The sequence below is a fragment of the Pangasianodon hypophthalmus genome, chromosome 6 (assembly GCF_027358585.1).
Source record: "Pangasianodon hypophthalmus isolate fPanHyp1 chromosome 6, fPanHyp1.pri, whole genome shotgun sequence".
NCBI classification, from domain to species: domain Eukaryota; kingdom Metazoa; phylum Chordata; class Actinopteri; order Siluriformes; family Pangasiidae; genus Pangasianodon; species Pangasianodon hypophthalmus.
Genome location: NC_069715.1, coordinates 14,964,978 through 14,992,965, shown reverse-complemented (window position 1 = coordinate 14,992,965; position 27,988 = coordinate 14,964,978). Strand labels below are relative to the sequence as shown.

At 38.6% G+C, this 27,988-nt stretch overlaps 1 protein-coding gene across 2 annotated transcripts in view; it reads right to left on the bottom strand.

Moving 5' to 3' along the window:
* The window catches only part of necab2 (N-terminal EF-hand calcium binding protein 2), an 83,768-nt gene extending 57,040 nt beyond the window's left edge, over positions 1–26,728 (bottom strand). The window contains exons 1-2 of one of the 2 annotated variants that reach the window (XM_026926983.3): positions 26,046–26,728; positions 13,098–13,122 (exon numbers count right to left, since the gene is read on the bottom strand). In XM_026926983.3, coding sequence (XP_026782784.1) covers positions 13,098–13,122; positions 26,046–26,363 — 343 coding nt within the window. In that variant the 5' untranslated portion in view covers positions 26,364–26,728. The remainder of the gene's footprint in view (positions 1–13,097; positions 13,123–26,045) is intronic. The other variant, XM_026926982.3, reaches the window with a different exon arrangement.
* Positions 26,729–27,988: the final 1,260 nt, after the last annotated feature.

Sequence of the window (27,988 nt, the reverse complement as noted above, 5' to 3'; positions counted from 1 at the left end):
TAACAGGGAATTTGCTCTCACTGAGTCTTGAGGAATGGAGATTTATGTTATTCATACCATTAGTGAATGGCTCCTTGTCACAGACAAACCCATTTTTCTCTGAGTCGACTTATTGACTGCAGTTGGTTTATGGGCAGAAAGCTGCTGCTGCAGCACTACATTCACTTTGCTTGTGCATTCTTCGGACTGCATGTAGATATATATAGCTGAACATATACAATGAGTATTGGTCTTTACAATGAGTAGTGGCTACAGTACAGCTAAGGATGCAGGCTGTGATTCTGGCTGATAAAATGATCATAACTTCATTTTAGACAAGATGCTTCACTGCGAGATGGCTGTGAAAAGACAGTAGAATATAAGTGCTCCTACTCCATTTAGAGTGTGTTTCTCTGGCAGGTTATGGAGGTGCACACATAGATACACAGATAAACACATAGACATGCACATTGACATCTAATTAATTGACATCTAAATGTCACCCGGACTGAGACCCCAGAGAGTACCGGCACAATATCCGCAGGATCAGACCAGGATAAATCCAGCCTAACCCACTCTCATTAAGGAGAAAAAGGAAAGGCCACACATACACACATGCATAGACATTACACGAGTACAAAGGAGCACAATGAACTAAAGATATATATTAGCACAAATTTTCATATAAGCCCTATCAATCTCTGTCAACCAAATGGTCTCCACCTACCTCAGAAATAACCCACTGAAGGTGTACTAATAACATGGTGCTGTACATATCAGTGTAAGGTTAACTGAAATAAGTATAATGCACACTTTCACTTTGCATCATTAGAGATTTACAAAAAAAACAAAACACAGGAATACATTGTCATAAACCTTATATGTACTTAATGTCTAGATTATGTCTAGTTTTTGACATCTTTAAGGGTTTGATGTCACAAGGTTGCTTACCAGGGCAAGAGTAGGGGTGTGGATCAGGCCCATGGATCAGGACTGATCTGATGATGAAGGTTCTAATCTGGTTTTCCACAAAAAATATATACTGTACATATACTGTATAATCTGTATTCTAAATTAAAATCTTCTTCTGGACTGTGATTAGAATTTTTTTTTTAAAAAAAAGTACCTAGTCTCTGTTATTAAACTAAGGGGCAAATTAGAGCAATAAACTCAGGGCAGTAAATTCAGGTACTGCCAAAATGTGCTAATGATACAGTATGATAATTCTTTATAACAAGCTAAAATGTGAGGCTATAACCATGTCTCTTTCCATAATAACTAATTTAAGGGTTTCACAGAGACAGGGTGGATACTTGTGCAATCATTTTTTTATTTGTAAATAATTTTGCAAACTATATTGATTTATCCCCGACCTTAATATTATGGGCTGCTATTTTGTGTAGATTCATGACATAAATTCCAAATTAATCCTTTTCAGTTCCAGGTAGTAACACTAACAAAATGTGGAAAAGTTCAAGGGGTGAATATTTATGCAAGCACTGTGTATACTGTATAACTGCACTTATTTTTTTTGACAATGGATTTCAGTCTGTTCATTGATTTTGTATATGATATATGTTCAGTTTGTATATTCAGAATGTACCTTTCAGAAAAATGTAAAAAAAATGAACATATTTAAGAGTTGTTGATGTGTTTTTGGTCTACTAGACTGATATTTTTGGTCCATTTCACTTGACATTGGACTGCATGTAAAATGGCATGTTGCCTAAAATGAGTCTGACACCACTGCTTTGCAGCAAAAGAATCCAAATGTGCGATAAATGGCTGCTTTGGTGATACTTATCCAGTATTTTATTCTCTCACTCCCTGGCTCTCTTCTCTCTCAGGGCAGTGAGGTCACCCTAGACTCTGCACATAGCAGCAAGCTTGTGTTGTACTGAATTGTTTGTTTGGTTTGTTATTAAAAATATGTGAGGTCAGCTGTGAGCATAGAGAAGTTTGATCAAAAAGGTCAGATCAGTTATTCAGTCATATTTTCTTATATTTTTCTTGACTAAACACTGGCTGGGAGGCAGTTTATGTTATTTGTAGTTTGGGATTAGATGATTCAAGCTTTTGCACATATGAATTATGTTTTTGGTGTGAACCATATGTAAGAGGAAGGTACATATATATTTAATTACACATACTTCTATCTGAAGGTACCTACAACTAAGACAGTGTCAAATCCAAACACGTCTCACTAATGTACTGCTTGCAGTGCCCCAATGTCTCATACTGCAGATACCTTATGGAAAACAGAGACCAGTAAAGATACTCTGAGTTTTCAGTGGATAGGGTTGGGTTGGGGTGGGGGGTGGCATGGGGGGATGGTTGGGGATACAGCATGCTCTCTTTTCCATCTCAGGTTTCTGATTTGATACATCACACTGTTCCAAGGGCTCCAGTGCCAGCACAGTAGCACATAATCTGGATGCTGAGGCACCAGTCTGCTCTAGCCCAAAGTTGTACAAGAAAAAGCCTCATCAGCAACACAGAATATGTGTGAAACATCACTAAAGCTGTGGAAGTAGAGGAAAGCCAACATGCTTTCAGTATTTTCAGTGGGAATTACTAAAATAGAAGTGAATCTCCATCCCACTACCAGCAGACAGACTTTTCAGTGTGTTAAATAACATCAGGCTTACAATTTCTGTTCTGACCGTGCAGCTCATGCAGTCTCCATCTCAACGAGATGAAAAAAAAAAAAGTCTGGAAAGACTGTAAAGGATAAAATACGTAATGGCTACTTTTCCAAATTATTCACATGCTATTACCCATTCATAAGGTATTATACATATTGGTAGAAAGATAGCAATGTTTATTATGTATTAAGATTTCTTAACATAATACATTATAATTTGTTCAACATGTTTCAAGAATTGCATATTTTTATTAATTATAAGTGACATCAAAAAATCAAACCAATCATAAGACAATATTCCATTTACAATGGTTGAGAATATTAAGGTGTATATTAAAGATACTTGTAATCATACAGACAATCTTTTTTTTTTTTTTTTTGTTAATTTTTTCTGAAATCTGGTTTCGGAGTTGAGATAATGAGAAATGAACCAGTGGAAATGTGTTGGATTTAATTAATTTAAAATAGGTTTTACTTTACATAAAACTCACAAAAACAACTTAAAAAGCTAGTTATTAAAGTCATACTATAAAAAAAACAAAGAGCAAATCATAGTTTGATTACTTAAAACTCACAAAAACAACTTAAAAAGCTAGTTATTAAAGTCATACTTTTAAAAAAAAAATTAAGAGAAAATCATAGTTTGATTATGACATAATGAGCTTTGCAACACTGAATTTCTTTACCACTGGCAATAAGTGTAATGAGCACTACTTATGAGCCTTATGAATATATCAGAACATGCTATTTACAGGTCATTAGAGAAATGACCTTCTGAGAACCTCATTTATATTAAACAGACCAGGAAGATTTAGAACCCTTAAGGACCCTTTAGTTGTCCTTCTGAAGAATCGTTAAATATTCTATATTACTGTGAAAAAGTCTTGGGCACATATAAAGAAATGTTCAAAATTAATGAAATAAAAATGAATTTTCTACAAAGAGCAGTAAATAGCACTAAACTAAAAAAGTCAGTATTTGGCATGACAACTCATTGCTTTTTAAAAATGCATCAGTACTCTCAGATACATTTTGTGCAGTTTTATGAGAATACTGGCTGGTAAATTTTTCAGGCATCTTGGAGAATCTGCCACAGTTATTCTGGAGACATTGTCTGTCACACTTGCTTCTGTTTTTGCAGATAATCCCTGACAGCCAGCATTCTTTTTTTCATCTGAAAATTGCTCTATTACATAATATGTTACCTTCTTTACTGGCATACAAACATTTTTCTGTAACATTTAATTTTGGTTGGAAGTAATGTTTGGAAATATAAAATGTTTTTTACTGTCCCACAAATGCAGAAGTCATAAAATGAACATCTAAGACAAAATTCATAAAAAAAAACTTAGGGTGCCTAAGACTTTTGGACAGCCCCATATATAAACCCCACAACAGAGTGTTTCCCTATCAAAAAGGTTCCAAGTAGAAGCCATTTTAGATGCTAAGAACCCTTAATTATCCACTGAACCTTTAAAGAACCCTGGAAGAACCTGCTTTGAAGAGTGTATCTGCATGCTCTTCAGATACTTATTTATTCCCCTTGTAGAGCTTTAGCTATAAATAAATAAGATAATCATTTTACACACATTACCTGAATTATGAAATGAAACTAAATGTGAAGACTTTATATTTGTTCACATGGTTGCCAAACCATTTTTGCATAGGAAATAAAGTGCTACAATAATCAATCCAGTGAGCTATATAAAAGTATTAATATCATCAAGTCAAGCAGGCAGCCAGACACCTCCTACACTATGTTCTTGTGTGAAGAATGCCAGAGCTGATGGTGCCTGCAGAGCTGTTGGCAGTTTATCCAACAATAAGTGGTCTCCCTGAGGAATGATGATGGGACAGGCAGCATATTGCACACAGTCTGAAGCTCAAAAAACAAATGTCATTAACTTTCATCAGCACTGTAGCAATTCCAGGTATGTCCAACACAACAGCATACAGCAGGACAGCTATTAAATGTTGTGTGGTTAAGGTAGTGTAGTGAGTTAGATCTCTGAAGAAAGGTTAAATGGTTAAATCATGACTGCACTACTGCCTCCTGCTTTAGGGTCCTATTTGGAGAAGAAATGTTCAAGGAAAGAAGCTCTCATCTAAGATTTGCACATTTTCTGTGCATTTAAAAAGTGTGGAAAAGAGAAACTTAGATCTAATTACAAATATTGGATGTTGTCATTATAGATTATATACTGGCAGGGTTATCTCTACCTGCAGTAGGTTACCTCCCAAAAAGCGAACTTGACTATGCTTTCAGGCAGGAATTCTCTGCTGCCTTTTCCCAGAGGGCTTTGCAACCGCCGATCCATTCAGGTTAGACAGACTTGTTAGCTGGTCTTGTTTGTTTCCTCCTGTACTAAACAGTTCTGCTTTGACAGAAGTGCTGCTGGGTGAAGGTCTATACACACCACATACCAATGTAACCAATACTTTCTTTCAGCATGCAGCTTTTCACCAAGCTACACACATGTTTATCTTATTAATTAAGCTGGAATTAGAATTAAGGCTGTGAGGTGGTGGACTGAATTTGATGACGGGGGCAGGGGAGCAGGACAATGGAAAAATGAGAACAAGCCAAAATCTCTTTGCTGGAGGCCAGGAGTGTGTTTTAATTAGCTTGGCTCCTGGGAGTGAGGATCTACAGGCGCCCAAACCAATTTCAAATACTTTTTGAAAAGGTTCCCTGCAGACATTTGATCTTTTATTTGCTGCTGTATAATCACTGCAAAGAAGAAGTTATTTTTTGGAGTTTGTCACAGTTACATGTTCCTCAAACATGCAACCAAATTCATTAAATCAAACTTCAGTCATATGCTTTTTATGTGGGAGGAAAGAAGTTTACAGAAACTGAGTTAAAATTAAGATAAAATTTGGAAACTCTTGAATATGTAAATGGTGATTTAGGAATACTCTTAATAATGGGTGTGCAACAAAAAGATGCATATAGAATAATGACATACTTTAATTTCACACTAATGTGTCGAATGTCCACACAGTTATTTTGTAAGTCAAGTGTTGAATGCAACAAAGACTGGTGCTACTGTGGTCAGATTTGGTGAAAGCCTTATAACACCTAGAGACCAAGAAAGGGGACAAATTTGTGTGAAAAGACGAGAAATATATAAGATCAAAGAGAATCAAGCACTTAGCCTCTGTTCTACTGAGGCACTTTATGCATGCAGCACAAGTCAAGGCAACACAGGCTTTGTGCTAAGTTAGTCATGAGAGTTCAGACATCTGTAAATATGTATGGATAAATTATGGAATCTGTGACAGTACAGGCTTAAAAGACCAACTATAGGAACACATATTTACACACGGACGTGAAATTTGCTCAGGTTCATTATTCTGTATTGACTTCAGCACTTTCTCCACCTTGAGACAGCCCTGTACAGAATCCAACTGAATCCAAGTGATGGCATCCTTATGCCAGATTTTAAATGAAGTGCCATTTCCACAAATAGGTTTCATTTGCTTCAAAATAGTTTTTGTGTGAGACCAGTGTTTAACATCTCAGTAATCACCTACCAGCCAAATTATTAATAAGACATATTTTAAAAATGGGGAATTTCAAAAGCATGCAGAGCTTTTTAACACCAATTCAGAGAAAGCCATGGTCTTTTGCTGCCAAACCCCCATTTGTACACTCATTCAGGGTTAATAAACCTTAAATGCCTGTTGTCCTTGTTTGAACAGGAGTGATAATTACCTCAACCTTAATGAGTCAGACATCTGAAGAGCATCAAAAACAGTATTGAAGACTACAATTAAAGAATCCGAGCATGAGAGGGGAAGTAGGGAAGATTAGGGAAAGATGGAAGTCCCCATTACCCCACTATTTGAAAACATCACTGTGCTGCAGTGCACAGATTCAGTTCATAACGGGAAGGAGAGCAAGAGCAACCACACCTCTCAATAATGTATTCATTCAAACCATATGCCTTTTTACATTTATACTGCTCTGTACCACATTACCACCTTCACCAATGGTCACATACCAAAACTATAGAACACTGCGATCTTATGCCTTGATTCTGTGCAATGCATGATCTCAAAATTAGGGCCTGAAATATCCTATTTTAAATTAACCGAGTGTCAATCATTTTAGACCAAATGAACAATGCAGTCGCAATTTGTATAAAAAGTTATGAATAGGTAATAATGTAAATGTGAGGTTAGCATTCATTTAATCTACATCAAACAAAATATTCTACATTATTTATAATTCCTATCAATGTTTCTAAAGATCAGGTATGAATTCATTTAATAAAAGTTGGAAGTCTTGTAGCTAATACCTCCAGGTTATTTTTCAAAAATAATCATGTTACTTTTCCAGTTAACTTGCAGATACAATGGAAACAAATTCATCTAATGTCAATTCAGATATTAGAGACAGGACACTTAAAAAAATTATTTATGGTGTTGACATTCCTTTAAAATGTTAGGCTCTATATTAGGATAATAGATGATTTTAAATGTAGGACAACACTAATGTACCCTGGCACCAGTAGAGATACATTTGTAGTTGCGAGATTTGGTCTTGGATCTTTTGAAGACTACTTAATTATATGATTATTATTACTGAGTGATGTCTATGATTCATAGAGAAATTGTATTGTTAGTGAAATATTAACTTGAAAATAGCACTGTTCAGGTCTACTAGAGAAAATGTTTGTTTTTAAAATTTTCTCCAAAGTGTCAGATAAAGAAATGTAAATTAATAGAGACTGAGATGTAGCTTAAGTGTTGAATGTACAGTTAAGTGTAGTTAAATGTTAAATGTATAAAAATTATCTCTTTGGCCATAAAAGATGACACAAACAGACTGATACAATTTTTGTTTTCCTTTTTTTGTGTAAGTTAATTTTGGCCTTTTTGCTTGTTGATTTTCCTATCGATGGTGAAACTATGCATTACAAAAAATACTTTGTTGGAAAGTTTCTTTGAAAACAAATTGTCTAACTACAAATGTGTGCCATTTTGAAGACATTTAATATTATGCAAGAATCCTTATAACCCAGAACATCCATTTTTTCATCACAGACACACTGTTTTGTTTTTGTATGTAGTTTATGTTCAGTCAAATATTGTACATACAAAGTAAATCTGTGGAAAACCATGCCCCCAAATTCACAGAAAAGAATAGATATTTGTAATCTGTACATTTTTGTACATTACTTTTCATTGCTATTACAGACCTTCTATGTCTATATGTTTAGGAAAAAATAGATGTTTTCCTAAACTCTTATACTGAGAAAAGGAAATCCAAGGACTTGGAACTTTGTTCTTGCACAGATACATGGATGCATCTGTCAGAGCTTTGACTCGCTCCCAGGAGAGTTGTTCTTTAAAATGGCCATCCATGGCACACATAAAAAGGCACTGGAGCTGAGGTCTCTAGTTAGAGCAGAATGGCTCAAATGACAGCACTGAAGAGGCTGAATAATACATAACCCTGTCCACAGCTGAGAAAAGAACTGCAGAACTGCAGCACACTGGATATTTATGCCTCACTGGCCACTTTGTGTGTGTGTACATGTATGTTCAATAAACTACACACTACCTAACATAAGCTATAACTATGCCTACTACTAAAGGGCCCAGAAAAAGTAGTTATTATGATTCACCTGAAATCATGCAAGAAATACCCAAATTATAGTTTTTTAAAAACCATGTTCATACCAAAAAGCTAGTTTTGTTCAAGACACATGTTAAGCCCAGTAAGTCCTAGCACAGAGACTCTGTGTATCCCAAGTGTCATTTTAGTCCGAGACTAAGTATAACTGGGATGTGAAAAAAACTGCAGAGCTTAGACATTGTCAGGGTGTGAGTTAACAAGAAAGACTGTGAAGGACAAGAAGGCTTCAAGAATGATATTACAGGAGAAGGACAGCCTTGGTGAGAATGGACAAAGTCATGTCACCTTCATGAGATCAGCATCTACATCAATTTTCACAATTCAATAAAGAGAACCACCTAATCGTAAATCATCTAAAAAAATGCATGTAGCACAAGATTCACTCTTCACTTGTACCGTATGTTCCCTGAATAGAACTCTAACCATCATAAAGAATGAATGAGGCTCAGCTGGAATAACGCATAACCACACACCAGGGCTTTCATCATACTGCGGTGTTTCATCCCAATGCCCAGTTCAGCCTTCACTCCCTGCAAGAGCAGGTCCCTCCCAAAGGCTGTCCACTTGTGCTGCAAGTCTGCTAATAACCTTTCCATATGCAAATGCAGAACCTCATTTTCAAGAAGGCATCTTCTACATCCATTAATGACGTATAAGATATAGAAGCGGGAAGCCATGTTGTATTCACTTCGAACATCGAGAGCAAGGCTACTGTCGATCTGTTTACTTGTCACTGAAAGCAAATGTAAACACTCATTTGCTGCCAGCGAATGCAAAACACAGAGAAAGAAGGGGGCTTTGCGTGTGTGTGTGTATTTGTGTGTGCGTGCTTGTGTGTGTGAGAGAGACAGACAGGGAGAGAAACATAAACTTGCACTCAAGCACAAAAACAGGGATTTAGCTATTCCAAAAGCTTAAACAGGATAATTGTGTACTAGTAACAAATAAACCAAACACACAAACACAGAGTTTGTAGAGTATTTTAAATTACTGAAACAGTAATCAGGAACTAATGGAAATATTCTATAGGGTGACACCTCACCTTGGAAAGAACAGAGTGTCAAAGAAGTAAGAATTATACTTCCATTATCACCCACGTCTCTATAATTATCTGTAGCCCTCTCCTACGCAAGAGCTCCATTTAAGCAGGCACAATACTGAAGAGGGGGCACTACTGTGAGTGTGATTTTGGGTCACTGCCACAGGGCCACTGGTGTCACATCCCTGCTGGATCTTGTGCCATCGCTTGACAAACTAGTTCAGGGGAAAGACAGTGGGGCCAAAAGACCTCCTATAATTACCCTAATTAAATGGTTCCTTGGGTCCTTAAATGGGTTTGATTGTACATGTGGAGTTTGAGAAGAAACTATTTAAATAAGAAAAATGTATTTGGCCCCTACATTATTTATTAATAGTTTGTTATACTCAGGATTTGTGCAGTCTAAACAGTTTTTATTAGCAGCAGCGGTATAGCATGCGAAGAATCCATGTGCACTTTCCTTGCACTGTGCATCAAAGAAGTAAAAATAGCATCATAAGCTTGCAGATTGAAATTCCCTATCCTTGTAATCCTACTCAAGTGAACACTATGCCAGTGAATCAGACACTAATAACAAAGTTGGGATGAAAAAATGTTATAGAAGATTAAACTTGAGTATCATTATATTATTGCACATTCCTATACAAAGGAATTAAACAGAAAAGATACAGCAACAAAGCAAACACAATTATTTTTTTTTATGGACTCCACCACATGGCCATCAGGTGGATGCAGCTTGCAAGTTTTTTACAAATTAAATTAATAAGCAAGTACAGCTTGTTGCAGCTACTCTGATTTAAAGCAAATGTCTGGAACAGCCTGGCATCCATCACCTGCCATCCTCCACAATGTCTCCTCCTCTCTCTTTCTCTTTCCCTCTCATTAAAACTTGCAGCAAGTTGCTCTCTGGAGAGGTTTAAAAATCACTGTGTGCTAGTACCACACATCAAATAGCATCTATTTCCTTTAAGAGGGAACTTTTTATGGCAACCCGTCTCTTAGACACAGATACCACAGACAGGGGTGTGAATATTTTTCACACCCATATTGTACCTACAAAGAAACAACAAAAAAGTATGTGTATGTTTTTCATTCAAAAGATTTCCTTTTGACACATTCTAAGTGGCAGGTTGTGTGTTCTGACAATGAAAAAAACGGCCCACCGTGAGCCAAGCAAGCCAAGCAATTTATGCTTACGATAATGCCGAAATTACAGTAATGAAAATGCACAAAATGTATTTACCCATGAATGCTTTACAGATTTTATAACTTGCCAGAGTGGGTCTCTCAATGATGACCGATCTAAAGGCCACAGAATATGCATGAGGATAAAAGGGTCTATTTGCATAATTAGACCTATCTAAAATTAATTAGCAAGTACATCCAAAATAATAGCTCCAATTTCATTAGCATAAAAATATCCCTCAATCAAATTACTTGGAAAAACATGGCCGTTCATTTAGAAAAATAAAAATTACAAATCAAAAGATTGTGCAAACATGCAGTGTGAAAGAGAATTTGACGAGGGCAACAATAAGTTGAATCACTACCATAAAATCAGAGCAGAACCATGAAGATGTAATTTATTCCGCTTAAATTATATTTTCTCCCTCTCTGGCTGTAAGTCCCCACTTCTTACCTGTAGCAGAACTAATGCAACAATATAGGAGCCCTGGAAACCATGCAGATCTCCAAGTGAGTTTCAAAACCTCTAGTATGGCAGTAGTAATAAAAAGAGATTTATGTATTGGTCCTTTGTGGGCTGATCTGCAGTTCTGAGAGTGACTGCCCTTTACAGATAGGCATGTATATCTGGTGTCATGATGTTTCCTAAGCCTTGACTTATAAACCTGTTTCAATCTTATTAAAAAGCTCTCAGGTAAACAGAATCTGAAGGGGGAAGAGAAGAGTTGGCAGTTAATTTGTTTAGTGTAATTATGTGGACATATATCAGGTAACAAATTTCACCTATTATGTATGGCATTTATAGTACATGATGTAGTGTACATTGACATTGGATAGATGAGTCAAATACTAACCAGAGCATACAGGTGAGATGAAAAGTTTACATACCTAGGATAAAGAAATTCAAACTCAATTTTTCAAACATCACATGTTACCAGACATTTCCTGTGTTAAGTCAATAAGGTTATCTGCTTTATTTCCATCATTTCAAATGTCATTCAAGAGGTCATTTCAAAATAATAGCTAAGAGACATATTCATTTCAGCTTTTATTTACTATATCAGATTTCCAGTGGGTCAAAAGTCATGATTTGTTATGATTTGGTTGCACTGCCTTTTAATTACTTAACTTGAATCAAAGGCTTGGGATAGCCTTCCACAAGCTTCTCACAATACTTCTATGGAATTTCTGCCCATTACAGAACTGACAGAACTGGTGTAACTCAGTCAGGTTTGTGGGCCTCCTTGCTCGGACACACTTCTTTGGTTCACTTCACAACTTTTTCTGTGGGATTCAGGTCAGGACTTTGTGATGTCCACTCCAATACTTTTACTTTGTTGTCTTCAAACCATTTTGTTACAACTTTGGGGGTATGCTTAGGATCATTGTCCTGCTGGAAGACCCAGGTGACCAGTGTTTTAACTTTCTGGCTGATGTCTTGAGGTGTTGATTCAGTATTTATAGATATGCCTCCTTCCTCATGATTCCACCTATTTTCTGAGGTGTACCAGTCTCTTTTCCAGAAGAACACCCTGACAATATGATGCTTCCACCGCCATGCTTCACAGGGATGGTGTTTATCCGATTAAAAGCCTCACCCTTTTTCCACCTTTTCATTTTTGTTTCATCTGACCAGAGAACACTCCTCCAAAAGGCTAGGTCTTTGTCGTGGTGATCACCTCCAAATATAAATCTGGCTTTTTTATTGGAATGTTTGAGTAGGGGCTGATTCCTTGCATGACAAGGAAGCACAATAGTGGATGTACATACTTTGGTACATGATGCTTCCAACTCCTTCATCAGTTCCTTTATTGTGGAACCTTTTGGACCAAAGTTTGTTCATCCCTGCGAGTTCATTTGCACCTCCTCCCTGAACAATGCAGTGTCTGTGTGGTCCCAATTGGTGCACTCCCAATTATCTGGAAACTTCCAGACTGATTTAAGAGACAGTCAACTTAGTGTATTTAAACTTTTGACCCATTGAATTTCTGATACAGCGAATTATAGCTGAAATAAATCTGTCCCTACTCAGTTGTTTTAAACTTACCTCTGATGTGTAGATGCACTAATTGACTTGGCAAAAGAAATGGAATGTGTGCAGTTGTGAAAAGCTGAGATTGAATAACTTTAGCCTGGGTGTATGTATACTTGTAAACTGTAAACTGTAGCTTCAATTACAGTTGTCAGGATACGGTACATTGCGCTCTGGAGTGGAACTCTGATCATTATGCAATAGCATTGAAAATAGCATGTACATAACAGCGCTAAAATTCCCTCTCAAATTAACCATCACTCATCTATAGCTTTGTATGTTTCTCAAACATTCCCTTCTAATTAGCTAGGCGATTAGCAAATACACTGGCAACCTTCCCAGCATAAGCTGGCCTAAAAAAATGGATATTGGAGATGTGTTGGAATCTGCCAATTTTTAGGTATGTCACATTTCCATCATCTCAGCAGCATTGTTCATCCTCCCCCTTTCCTTATGTCTACTTGTAAAGTACAGGATAAATGTAACTCATCTATCTGAATAATCAGGTCCTCCATGGACAAGACAATTAAACTGATTCAGAAACATTTTGTATGACTAAATACACACTCACCATCCTTATCAGCTCTCCGGAATATCTGTAAAGAAACCAAAAAGAGACACTGTTATTGCATGTTGAATCTACATTTATTGTTCTTATAGTTAAAAGAAACAAACATTATAAACTGTTTGAAATGGTGTCTATATATAATGATAAATATACAGTTCACAGTCTGTGGGTCAGTGCATGAAAGCTGTGAAGGGATAGAGAGACTTGATAATAGAATTACTGTACTGCCGAGGCAGATGTGAGATAGAGTTCAGATGGCTAAAGAGAATAATTGTTATTTCTGATAATGTAATTCCACATTGGGTAACCAATTTGTGCGTCTATGTGAAATGGTGTGCGCTGCATAATGGTGTAGGCTTGCACACACAGTGGACACAAAATGCTATTTTTATTTCCATTCTAGGAAAACAAAGATGCTATACTGAGAAGCTATAAACAATTAATATAAAAAAGTTATGGTATGGGCAGCCATATTTTCTTGTTCATAAAACAAATCAGATGCTCTAATCAAAATACTGCTGCCTACTCGTCCCCTTACGGATAACTAATTGTCAGTAAATACATTGAGAAGCAATGCAAACAGTTACAAAATGCATTTAGTTGCAGTTGCATCTGACATATACTCTTGCCATTTCATCCTCTGGTGGACACATTTTCTTCCACCACAAGAGGATGGAGCAACCAGTCTCAATATAATACAACTGAATTTATTTTACAAGCCAATTAAGTAAGTGTCTCACACAAAGGAAAAGGATCTTGCTGGTTGACACTAAACATTTTTTAAACCATATTTTGTGCCAGTGAACACAAAATAAGTGGACAGGTCCAAAGATTATCCCAAATATGTCATTTATATCATGGGTGCTAAGTGCCTTTGGTGTTGATGGTTCGTGTCTTTTCCTCATGCAATATAATTAATAATGCTAGGAAGACTGTACACATTGGGTTAGAGTTGAAACAGGAGGCAGCAATTGTGGCATGGGTACGAAATGCCATCATTCTGACTCCTATAACATGACATGTGCTATGGGAGGTGACATGACACATTCAGATGATAAGCTAGAGATGCAAGGGCATGTTAAACGTTAAATTGGGTGCCAGCATGTGGAGGCTGGACTAATCAAGAATTTCTCCAGTCTAACACTGTTTAGTCAGATAATATAGGTGACCCAGTTTAGCTTAACTTCAGAAGAGCAATATCTTTGTGACAGCAAAAGGGGGACAGTAACCCAAAAGTGAAAAGGCATATAGTGCCCTCCAGAATTATTGGCATGCTTGATGAGCAAAAAAATAAAATAAATAAAAATAAAAATATACATACATATATATATATTAATAAAGAATAACATGCAATTAATGACACGTTGAGCTCAAGTAATTTCTGTCTAGAAAACAGTGGTTTCAGAATGATCAGCACCCTTAAAATTAATATTTTGTGATGCCTACCCTGGAGAAAATAAGAGCACTGAGCCTATTCTTCTAATGTTTAACAAGGTCTAACAGAAGGATCTCAATCCACTCAGGGAATTTCAAGTTTAGAAATTTAGGGACATGGAAAATTAGAATTATTGTGTTTAATGTTTGTTACACAGTCATTTTATTCATTTTTATGAAGGGTGCAGGACATGATATGTCATGTAAAAGTAGTCCTCATTCCCAAGACAACTGGGCCAGTTGGACCATCTGCTTAAATAAATATTAAGTTGAGGTGGTCAACAATCTTTGCTCTTATTAAAAATAACCTAATTTTTTAAAATAAGAAATAAGAAAAAATTAACTAGCTACAGCTATCAGCAGGGCACAGAGACACTGTACATGATTATCCAAGTAAGACCAAAGTCTAGCCTAGGTACAGGACTTCTCATTATAAGTAACTGCAGTGCTGTTAGAACTATTCTCATTAGAATGACCAGAAAACCATAAAAGGTGAAAATGGTAGAAACTAAATGCCTGTCTTCTTAAAGTTGCAATAGTTAGAGCTAAAGCAGCAGCAGGAGATCACAAAATGTTGGTCCTGATCCTTTAAACGTTGGCCAATGTTTGACAAAGCAGCTCTTCTTGTAGTCTGACATTTAAATAGTTCACCACTGGACTCCACTGGACAATTGTCAAATTACTATGAAATCATGTCCTATACATGCAGTATGAGAACTTCCTGAATTTTCTACAAGCCCAGAGGGAGATCTGTAAAATAAAACAATATGATATTGAGATCTGTGATTGGTTCTATCACGTCCTGTACAGTGAGGGAAGTTACAAAGAGAGAGAGAGGAATAGATAGAGAGAAAGAGAGGGGCTGAGAGAGGCACGTTTAAATACCAGTTTACAGACTTAATTTCATAGGTTGTCTATGGTTGCCACAGTACATTTGGCCAATTTACTAATCAATGTTATTAATATTTCAACGTTCAAACATGCATTCATCTGTAAATGTCATGTGCAGTCACCAATTAATCCTCACTGATGGAAATATATGAGTTAAAACAACCTCTGTAAGCTCTCCAGCTTACAATCATCAACACACAACATCAACCTTTAATTAACAGATATTTAATCCTTAAATCTAAAGGTTATATTAGCCATTCCTGTCAAGAGCAAGGAATGGGTTTCAGGTTGCCCTTGGATTCAGTCCTTTCAGTTTGTGGTGAGCCTTTACTTTCAGACTTACTGTTATTTAATGTTATTTTAAATTAGGCATAATACTATGTTGATTAGTGTCACTGTAGTTTGCCTGTCCTCTGAATCTTTGTGAACTCTTTAAAAAAGATGGTGTGATAACTATAAGACACATAATGTAATTATATGTGGTGGAGATGCCAAAAATACATGCCTACCATACTCCTCATTCTATCAGTATGCGATAGCAGCCATGCAAGGTTGTTTCCGCTCATAAACAGTCAGGTTCATACATATTTGGACATTGATAAATTTATTTTTATTTTAGCTGTCTACCACAGTATGTTAATTAAATAATGAAATTAAGGCTCAAAGAGCAGACCTTCAGCTTCAATTTGAGAGTCTTTACGTCCATTGGATGAATGGTGAAGGAATTACTGCCGGAAGTCTGGAACCTATAGACATCACCAGATGCTGGATTTCTTCCCTGGTGATGCTTTGCCAGGCCTTTACTGCAGCTGTCTTCAGTTCCTCCTTGTTCATGGGGCATTTTGCATTCAGTTTTTCCTTCAGCAAGTGAAATGCATGCTCAATTGGATTCAGGTCAGGTGACTGACTTGGCCATTGCAGAAGATTACACTTCTTTGCCTTAAAAAGTCTTAAGTTGCTTTCAAAGCATGCTTCGGGGCTTTGTCCATCTGCACTGTAAAGCTCTGTCCGAAGAGTTTTGAAGCATTAGGCTGAATATGAGCAGATAATATAGCCCTATACACTTCAGAATTCATTCTGCTGCTGTTGTCAGCAATCACATAATCACTAATACAAGGGAACCAGTACGACTAGCAGCCATACATGCCCACGCCATAAGATGAAGTGGTATCTTTGGATAATGAGCAATTCCTTCCATTCTCCATAATCTTCTTTTCTCATCATTCTGGTACAAGTTGATTTTTGTCTCATCTGTCCATAGGATGTTGTTGTAGAACTGTACAATTTAGATATTTCTGGCAAACTCTAATCTGATCTGTTTTTAAGGCTTACCAATGGTTTATATCTTGTGGTAAACCTTCTGTATTTACTCAGGTGAGGGCTTCTCTTGATTGTTGATTTTGAAACAGATATAGCTACATCCTGGAGGGAGTTCTTGATATGGCTAACTGCTGTGAAGGGGTTTTCTTCACCAGGAAAAGAATTCTTCTATCATTCACCACAGTTGTTTTCTGTGGTTTTCCAGGCTTTTTGGTGTTTCTGAGCTCACCAGTGCATTCACCATATATATAAAAAATCCTATAACTCCTACACCTACTGTATCACCCAATTTAGATGTGAATATCCTCAAATTAAAGCAGAATGTCTGCACTTTTTTCATATTCATTATTTAATTTCAACTCCATATATACTCCAAATATACTTTTAACATCCAGCCCAGACTGTACCACCAGACCACCTGAGGTGCCCTCCCCTGAACAGTTCAAATTTCCTGTTTTAACTGTTTAACAGGACAATGGACTCTTAACTCAATGCAAAGTCTTACAGTTTGTCCATCATACTCGAGTTCTGTGCCTTTCACATCTGGATTGATCACCTGTGATCTTTTGTATCTGGATTGATCATGGATTGATATGTTTGATCTTTTGATATCAACCCCGCCTGTCTTGAATCTGCATTCAATAAAACCTTGTGCGTATGGACCCATATTCTGTGTCTCTGGGTCCCCCATTACAAAAGACTTCATCATCTACCATGGATCCAGCCAAGGTGCAAACGCTCCAGACTGCAGTGACCTCACAAGGCCAATTCCTGGACAAAGATTGCAACAAATGGCCAGTGTTATGGAGGAGCCACTCAAAACCAGCAGAAGGAACCAGCGAGCTACTGCTACACCATATCCAGGTGTTCACATGAGTAATGTTTCCTCTTCTGTTAACCCAGAAGTGATACCAAATTTAAATTCAAATTTTATTGGTCACACACACAACCATACACAGTATGAGTATGTGCAGTGAAATCCTTTTTTCGACTGTTCATGAAATAAACCAGAATTTACTTGTATACAGATAGAAAAGGAAAAATATAAAAATATAATATAAGACATATAAAAGATAGCTGGCAGCAACAGTATGGCTATAATTAGAATAAAGTGCAGATATGTGCAGTTGTTTGTGCAATATGATGCTATGCAACATCAGGCTGAGGTAGTTGTAGTGAAATGAAATTGCCAATATACATAATAAATATTTATAAATACCGGGTAATGCAGGTACGATAACAGGAATGTAGGTGGTGTGAGTGTTGTGCAAACAAGTCCAAGCTCTAGTCCTTGGTCTTGGGTGAGGGCCCGAATGGCCTGTGGGAAGAATACAGGCTGCCTCATTCTCTCTGTGTTGGCCTTCAGGGAGTGGAAGCACTACCCTGAATGCTATAGAGAGAAGGGCCCATTGTTTGGATGGCTGAGGTTCTTCATTATCTTCCTGGCCTTGGTCCAGCACTGCTTGCTGTAGATGGACTGCAGGTCAGGGAGCTCAGTGCAGATGGCATGCTCAGCTGGATGCACCACCCTCTGGAGATCCTGTCTATCCTTCTTGGTGCTGTTCCCAAACCAGGCTGTCATGCTTCCCCAGGTGTAGAAGTTCCTTAGCACCTTAGAGGGCAGTTTAAAGTCTGAGGTGGTAAAGACACTGACAGGCCTTCATCACCAGGGTGATAATGTGACAGGACCAAGACAGGTCTTGTATGATGTGTACTGATGTGATGTACTGGAAAATGTCCACTCTCTCCACTGGGGCACCGTTGATCATAAGGGGGTGGTAGCTCCTCTCCTGCTTCATGCTGAAGTCCACTATCAACTCCTTTGTGTTGCTGATATTCAGGAGGTGGTTGTTCTCCTGGCACCAGTTCTCCAGGTTTTTAATCTCCTCCAGGTAGGCCTTCTCATCGTTAGCAAACTTGACAATGGTGGTAGTTGGAAGTTGGCAAAAAGTATCACACATTGCATTAGAAAACCTTGCATTTCCCTGGTGAGCCATCATATTTTTCAGCAAGTGTGAGATTCACTCACTCTGATGTGATGGGGTACACTCGTGTACCCCTTGCACTTCCTGAAAAATATGATGGCTCACCAGGGAAATGCAAGGTTTTCTAATGCAATGTGTGATACTTATTGACAGTGCCCCTCTGAATTTTACCAGAGATGTTGATAAGATGCGGCAAGTACTGACCCATCTAACTGGCCGAGCACTTACCTGAGCAACTGCTACATTTAACCCAGCACTGTTGAATGCTACCTACGTGAGCTCTGAGCAGTAGTTTCACAAAGTTATTGATCACTCCTAGACTGGAAAGGATGCCAGAGAGAGGCTGTTGATGCTGACACAGGGAAAGGAGTCTGCTGCAGACTTTTCTTTAATGTTTCACACTTTGGCCACAGAGAGCAGCTGGAATTGACCTGGATTTGAAGACCGTCTTCCGACAAGGCCTACTTTTTGCAAGCCGAGCTAGCTTGTTGAGATGACAGACTAAAACTAAACCAGTTTATCCAGCTCCCTATTTGCACGGATAACCTGACCTGAGCCCGTAGGCCCAGACTTGCTCCTTATTTAAACTTAGTCTCAAAGATGAACTGGAACCCATGGAAGTGGCTTACACCAACCTATCTATTGAAGAGAAAGAACAATGTAGGTGTTTTGGCCTGTGGCTTTACTGTAGGAACAAAAGATAACTTAGAGATACCTGCAATGCCCTGACCAGGTGAGCACAAACATAACACCAATTACCGAAAGCAGACACATATCTCTACTTCTGAAGATGTCTTGGTGTTCAGAAAAACCATCCCTACCCTCATTGACTCTGGTGAGGAAAGGTCATGGATGAAGGTATTGCTGTCTTGCTAAATGCTCCTCTCATTCCTCTGGCAGGTGCACTAAAGGGCCTTGGTGGCACTCCACTGCAATGAGGAAAAATCACAAGGCACATCATTGCTCTCCAAATGCAGACTGGTTTAATACAAAACTTCTCATTTATTTATTAATTCCATTGCCCTAGGTTCTTCATAGCTGTCTACCCACAATCTGGTCATTTCCTGGAAAAGAAATGTTCATCTCTTGGGGTGCTTCCTGTTTTAATCACTGTCTTTCTCTCTCTGTCACTCTACCCACATAGAGAGCCCTGAGACCCCGAGTGAGGTGACCCCCACACAGTACCGTGATTTGAAGGTTTTTACTAAAGCTAAGGCATCCAAGATACCTCCTCACAGATGCTGAGACTGCTCCATTGAACTTTGGTGGGCACTATTCCCCCTAGGGGTTATGTGTATCCACTGTCACTCCCTGAAAACCCAAGCCATGAAGGAATATATCACGGATGCCTTGTCTCAAGGATATATTGTATTATATTGTCCCTCAACCTCTCCAGTCACTGCCAGTTTCTTCTTTGTGGAAAAGAAAGAAGGAGGATTCAGGCCTTGCATTAACTATTGAGGACTAAACCAAGTCACTGTGAACTATCATTACCCTCTACCCTCTCTACACTCCCAGACAGAGACAGAACACATAGCCCAAGTATATTCCATTCTAAGACGCCTCGTCGATCACAATCTCTATGTTAAGCTAGAAAAGTGTGAATTCCATCAAAAAAACTGAAGTTCCTGGGTTATATCACAGATGGATAACCATAGATGTGGTTAACCACAGAGAACAAACTGGAAGTGGTGACTTCATGGCTTCAACTGCAAACGGTTAAAGAGCTGCAGCAGTTCCTAGGTTTTGCCAATTTCTAGAAGAGGTTCAATAGGAATTTCAGTAGTGTGGCATCTCCACTAACCTCTCTCCTAAAAGGCAAACTGAAGTGAAGCTGAAGTGGACTGCTTTTGATCTTTTAAAGGAAAAATTCATGACCACTTCCATTTTGCATCACCCCAACACAGATCTGCAGTTCGCAATGGGGTGGATGCATCTGAAAGTCAAAAGTCTTCTCCCAAAGACAAGGTAACCCAGCCAAACTCCTGTGTGCTTTCTATTCCAGAAAACTCTCCACAGTAGAAAGAAATTATGATGTGGAAAATTGGGAGTTGCTGGCCATGAAAACAGCCCTGGAGGGATCTAGGTATCCATTTGTGGTGGTCACCGACAAAAAATTTGAACATACGAAGAAAGCCATGAGATTGAACCCCCATCAAGCCACATGGGCCCTGTTTTTCAACCACTTTGACTTCGTAGTCACCTACCATCCAGGCTCAAAGAATGGTATGGCAGATGCTCTTTTTCGAATCTTTGAACAACTCACTGATGACATTGACACAAAAAATATTTTTCCTGAGTCATGTTTTGCAGCTCCTATACAGTGCGAGATCATGGAGAAAATCTGGCTGGCCCAGCAGGATGATCACCCTCCTCTCCAAAGCTCACAAGCAGTCTCCTTGGGAAACTATCTAAACTAGTCTAGAAACAGCAGAAATTCTTTTCAAGGAGGTATTCTGGGGTTATTGTCTACAGAAGGGTCCAACACATGTCCCAAGTGTGGAAAGGGTTCTGCAAAAGGCTTGATATTAATGTCAGTCTCTCTTGATATTAATGTAATTGTGTTTATATGAACATCAGAGAGGGAGGTGGGAATCTGTATACTTTCTTGTGTACCTGTGCATATATAGCCTTCTTTCTGGATCAGCACTGGTTCTGAAATACAGAGAATCCTGGCCATTATCCAGTGTTGGTAGAACCACAGTTACATAAATTTTTAGGGCTATGTTTTAACCCTCCAAACCACCAGAGGCAGTGACAATCCTCTGGGTAACAACTGCCACAATGGCATGAGGAACTGTGAAAGTGTGGTATTGGGGTCTAGCCACAGGCTGATAACCCACTTCTTTTCATTTCGGCAGGCATTGGAATGACCTCTGCAGCTGCAGTCAGTGATCCTAGCACCTTTAACAGAAACCAGTACTGCACATAGCAACCTGTTTGAAGGCTCTTGAAATTCAACTGGCAGTTCATCCCTCTCAAATCTAGAATCGGATGGAAACCACTGTTTTACTTCTGAACAAGGAAGCAGGCCACAGGGTCCACCTTTTGATTGTGCCTCTGTCTAAAGAGGAACATACTTATTGATGGAGTAATGTTGATGGAGACTCTGAGCTTGAGCATTGTTTTTGGATGTGAAACATCCAGCCAGCAGCACTTATTGCCCATGGAAATAGGTGACACCCATTAGTTGTGGGCGGCAGGGTTGGTGGGGGGTAGTGGACATAACTGGGCTGTGGTGCTGCGCTTCAATGTTATGGTCTATTTTGTGTAGATTTATGACATAATTCTAGAGACATATACACAGCTTTCTCAGCTTCATACTCTGCTTATCAGTCGTTGTTGACAAACAGTTTAGGCTGCAGCACTTGGATCAGATTCAGACTCTGAATCAAGGTCTAATCTGCCAGCTGGGCATACCACGTCAGCACAGGGGATATTTGAAGCAGAGATGGCTTCCTTAAAATGGTCAATGCCAGCACAGAGAGCAAATAACTGATGCTTGTCTTTGGCTTTCCGGGGCTACAGACATTGTCTGCCTGAGGCTTATTAGCAAAGCCCAGCCAAGAGAAACTTGGTGGGGTGAAACTGCTTGAATGCACTAACATTATATAGCCACAGGCCTGCTAATCTGTTGGTTGGTGCAGCAGGGACAATGGAGAGTTAACAGATAGAAGGGACATGTGCACAAGATGTGCTCAAGAAGGTATCCAGGTGAGTCTCCCCACCTGGGGTTAGGAGAGGTGAAACTGAACTGTTGATGTTCAGCCTAACTGTGGAAAGCTGTTAGAAAAGAGGTTGTACACTGTGGGAGAAATCACTATAAACCAGAATAAGATCTGCCATTCTTAAGCATGTGTTTGTAAACATTGTAAAAAAAATGTATTAATCAGTTGTATGTATTTTAAACTAAAGTCACAAAATGACACAGTCATCCTTAATTGTTGTGCTAATGTGACAGACATTGCTACCATTTGACTGTAGTTATTGCAGATTACTTCACAAAAAATACAACACCAAATCAGTGGTGCAGTAAGTACACAGTACTTAACATGCACTATGATATATTAGTAAAACAAAGTCATTTATAGAATGAAAATACACATAATATCAGAATTTTCACCTCTGGAAAATAATTTCTTGTTCTCCTGTTTTGACGTGCTGGTGACACATCAAAATGTTGCACAGTTGGATGGAATTTTTGAAGAAAATCTTAGCTCATACTCTGAATTCAATTCAAGTCAATGAATACATAAAGTTACCATTCTCTTTCAACATCTCATGTTCAAGATCGGGATGTGGGAGAGATATCTGTATCTGACCCCTGTAGAAGACTCCAACTGCGCAGTCAGCATTGACCCCCAGCAAATGAACCTTAAATAGCCAAGTATCTTTCTCCGTAAGGAGGGCTACTTGCTCCTCTGAAGACTGGAAGGAGGATAAAACATTTAACCACTGCCTACCCAGGAAGGTAACACCACACTATCTCCCCCCATGGGACTACATGCCTCAAGGATCTGGTAGGCCCAGGCCCTGTAAAAAGTCACCCAGCCAGTAGCCTGGCCCCTCTCCCAAGCCATAAGTTAAGATGCCTGTACATGCAGCCCCTCTTCCCTCCCCTGCTACATATGAGTAAGCCTATTTTGTTGGTAATGGCTTTCAAACTGGTGGAAACCCTCACTCTTTTGTTAGGTACAACGAATGGTTCAACGGTACCAGTAACCCCATACAAGGATCACCCAATACAATATGGCAGTATTCAAATACTGAAATCACTATTGGGGCATGCATTATGCTACATGAGGTCCACATGAGTTCAGTGAGAAAACATGGAAAAGAAGAAGCAGTATCTTGATGCAGAGAGTAACACTGTCAGCAGTTTTCACTCTAATATGGGTGGGAGTGAGTGGCCAGATATGAAGCTTGGGTACCAATCAGGTGTTTGGATGATGGCTTTTCTCACTGCACAAGAGGTTATGATTATGAGATAGCACCATAGTAGAGTGATGTGGGTACTGCAATAAAATTCACCCTAGCTGAATTTTATGATTTTCCTACTTTTATCATTCCAACATTTTACATTTTTATAGAGGCCGTTTCATTAGAGCTGATATACAAAACAAACAAACACTTTAAAAACACAAACATCTAAACACCTTTGGTGCATTATTGCTTAATTGCTGAAGTGTGCATTTGGCATAAAAAGGATAGTCATGCACAAAAAAATCTAATCCCCATTGTTAAGTATGATAGAGGATTTGGGGTGCTGTGGGGATGTTTTTCCTTCAAACTTGTTAGGACACATAGCACCGTGGGCTCCATGAAGTACTACAAGATTTTAAATCTGCTTTTGCCCAGAAGCTACAGCTGGGGTGTGGTTAGATCGTCCATCCCAAGAGTCCCCTGAACTAAGCCCACTGAAAATCTGTGAGGTGAGCTGAAGAGGAGCGTTCACAAGAGAAAAACGATTCTTCAGCTTCATCAAACATTATAGGAGAAGACTCAATCATTTAAAAAACTGGTTTTGTTTAATACACATTTTGCAAATTTTTTTTTCTTAGAATATATTAAAGTTTAAATTTCTCACATATTTTCAGTGTGAGATTAAGCTAATTAACAACAAAGGCATTTTTCATTCCCTTTCTAATCCATCTTTACCTGGGGTGGTAATACTTCTACACCTCATTGTGTGTGAATATTATGTAGCTTTTATGTAGATAAATGTTAATATAGAGTTACATACAGATCATATCTCCATTATGCTAAATACAGGTTTATGTTTAGTTGATGTGACCTGCTGAGCACTGTGTTCCATTAATAAAAGAATGGTCTATGAACTTTTAGATTAACAATAATCATGTCTTCACAGCCTGACCACGAGCCCAGGCATCACACAGGCAATGGAATCCACCTGCCAGCAAGGAGGGACATTGATTCTCAGAAAGCATGTGCACCCCTGAACGTGTGTCCCTAGAGAGCACCGCTTTGCACTTCCCTCTCCCCATCTCCTTCCCTCCCTCCTTTTCTCATTCCTAACTCTGCTTTTCCCCTCCTGCACCATTTGTCTTTCTGTCTTTTTTTTTTTTTTTTGCCTCTATGCTTTTTCTCTAGTGTGAGCCTCTCAATTTCATATTTTTGGTGTACAAATGTGCCCCAAGTCTTTTTAAATGAGTTTCTTAGTTTAATTAGTTTTATGCACCATTTTAAACATATTAGTATGTCTTGTATTATCTGGGACTGGTACTGAACTACTTTTCACTTGCAAAAGCCTTAAAGCAATTCGTGTATTGAGGCATGATTAGGTATAACAGGTAATTATCGACCACCAATTGAACACAGTAAAGCAACACTTTGACCTACTAAATCAATACTGCCGAGACCTCGCCCTTGCAGCTATCCATGAAGCCTAAATGCCAGGCTTCAGTAAAGTAAAATAAATAAATAAAAATCAATTATTCAAGTAGGGTGAGCTTGTCAAACAGACACAGTCTACAATCATGTCAAATGAGTACAGAAATACAGACTGGAAGGCAAAAACAAAAAACCTGGCGGAACCTCATTAGTCGGTTTGCTACTAAATTGCCTACCGATTTATCAAATTTTGCAGATGCTGTTTACAAGGGTTGCCAGATTGGACAGACTGTTTCCACCCTAAGCACGGTTTAAAATCCATTCCATTTACTACATACCGGTGCAAACTGTAATTAAATAGTATCTTGCACAAAACACAGCTACCATCCCAGGGCTATTTCCCACGCAAATGTGACTGCCAAAACCCAGTTTAAGCCGTTAGTAGTCCAATCTGGCAACACTGGTCTTTGTACCATTGGAGAGAGCGCGCTTATTTGATCCAGCGGTTCCGAGTTATCGGCTTTGATTTAGGACACAGATACCGAACTCTGGTTCTGGAAAACCCCCTTCTCCTGCACATTTTAGTGTTTTCCCTCTTCTAACATCTCCTTCAACTAATCACAGTTAATAAACAGCCCTTGCTGAGTTTAAGTGTGCGTGTTAGACATGGAAAACACTAAAATGTACAAGACTGTACTTATTGTGCGCTTATTGTGCTAGTATGAGTATAGTTTAGATGAAATAAGTATAATTTGTAAAATTCTGCTGCTTGATATGAAGTAATAGACCGGCTGCGGTGAAATTATGACGTTCATTTAGTCGCACAAGTTGTAGAATTTACACTGAGGCTGTTCTCAGCTCCCCAGTTAATCCTGATTGTTATCTCAACCTGTGCGCTCCATCCTCGCAACTCATCACTGAACATGAAGTGCACTTAAAGCAGCTCGTTGATAAACACAAAGCCACTTACGTCTAGGATGACTGAAATGCCTTTGCGCGGCTCCGGAGCGAAGAATTGCTCTTGCGCCGCAGCCGCTTCCTCCTTGCCGTACTCGCGCGTCGAGATGCTCTTGTTGTCGCTCATCTTGGTGACGATCCAGCGCACAAGCCCGTCTATGGCGCCGGGCTGTGAGCCGCCGTTCCCGGGCTGCGCGGCCGTCGCGGTCTCGCTGCTCTGCGCGGGGAATCTAGTCTGCTCGCCGCTGTCCTGCGCCCGCAGCTTGGCTTGGTCCTTGTGGAGCAGCTTGTGGACACCGTCCCTGCAGTAGCGCGCTGCTTGCTCGCACATCCTCTTTGCCGCGCTGCGTTCATGCTGCGCGCTATGGGGGCGATGCCCTCCCCCCCTCTGACATCAGAGCTCACGACACACACACACACACACTAACCTCTGAAAACGTACAGCTGCTGCTTTGTGAGGAGTGGGTCTCATAACCCATAATTTCACTAAAAAGATCATTTTGGTTATTCTTCTGGAGATCTCTCTTTGCTCTCTTTAAGCTACCTTATTGCAGCAGTAATTGTGTGTTTAGGCTATGTACAGTTTTTGTACTGAACACGGGTTTGGTCAGTTTGGCTCTCATATCTCTTGAATCAAATAACTGATACTAACTAAATATATATCCAATGAAAGCGCAGAGTGTACTTTACAAATTGAACAGAACATAGTTTTATTACATGAATTTGTTTCATTAATAAAAGAAAAATTCAACATCAGACTCCAACATTTTATCTGAGATATGGAAAATGAAAAAGAAAACCACCTCATATCTAAACTGTCAACTATAAAGATGGCAAGCAGAGTCTCACCCACAATTTAAACTTTTTTTTTTTTTTTTTCATTTTGCTGGAATTGTTGGATTCATTCACAAGTGAGCTTCAGTGTCTGTAGTGTCCTCAGTCCTTGTTGCAGTCATTCCCTAGAGAACCCAGGCAGCAGTATTTCAATTATATAGATATTCCTGGAAAATCTGAAAAGGTATTATTATTATATACAATTATTACAGATGTCATAATAAAAGTGAAAAGAACACAGTACAGCCATTTAATAGGTGGGAGCTGGACAGAGAAAGTAGCATGAGGATGGATCAACATTTTAAGATTTAGAAGTGAAAAAAGTGCAAATGGGCATACAAAATGAAAGAACTGTTCCCTTCATCTGTAGTGAAGTGAGGTGAGTGGTTTATTTTTAATTAAATTAAATTAATTAAAAAACATTCTCATGAATGTAAACGATATGTCACAATAATCTTATATTCTATATAGGATATTCAATATAGGAGCCTATACTCTCAAACATATTAAAATGTTTTCAGTTTGTGTATTTTTTTGTAATAGGTGTATGTAGTGGCATACGAAGGTGATAATTATATTACTGCAGGGGGTGCTGTAAAACATATTTCCATATTTTTGGAAGGCCCTAATGATAATTTTGAGTTGGCTTGATTAAAATCAAAACAAGTAATATTTACAAAATTAATTGTGTACAGTCTGTGATGATCCTATAGCAGATAAAATACTAAGGTTATACATGGTATTGCATAAAAGTATACATGTACGATAAGTATAAGATTTAGTAAAAGTGTATTTGCCAAACAACTGCCAAAGTACTGTCTTTAAAATTGATCACTGAACCATGCATGATGCCAACAGGTTTACAAGGTCCAACCAAGGTCTTTCTTGGACACAATGCATAACCATGCTAGACCTTTTTCAACATTTTTGGCAAGAAGTTTGAGACTGATCAAAAACCTACATGTCTTGGAGGTGTGAATATGTCCTCAGAAAGGACAAGTATTCCCTGAGAATACTGATAGGAGCCATCGGGAATGTCATAATCTAATAGCAGTAGCAACAAGAGTCTTGAACAAAGTGACACAGACTCATTCTAAGCCTTGAAGCACAAATTATTTAAAA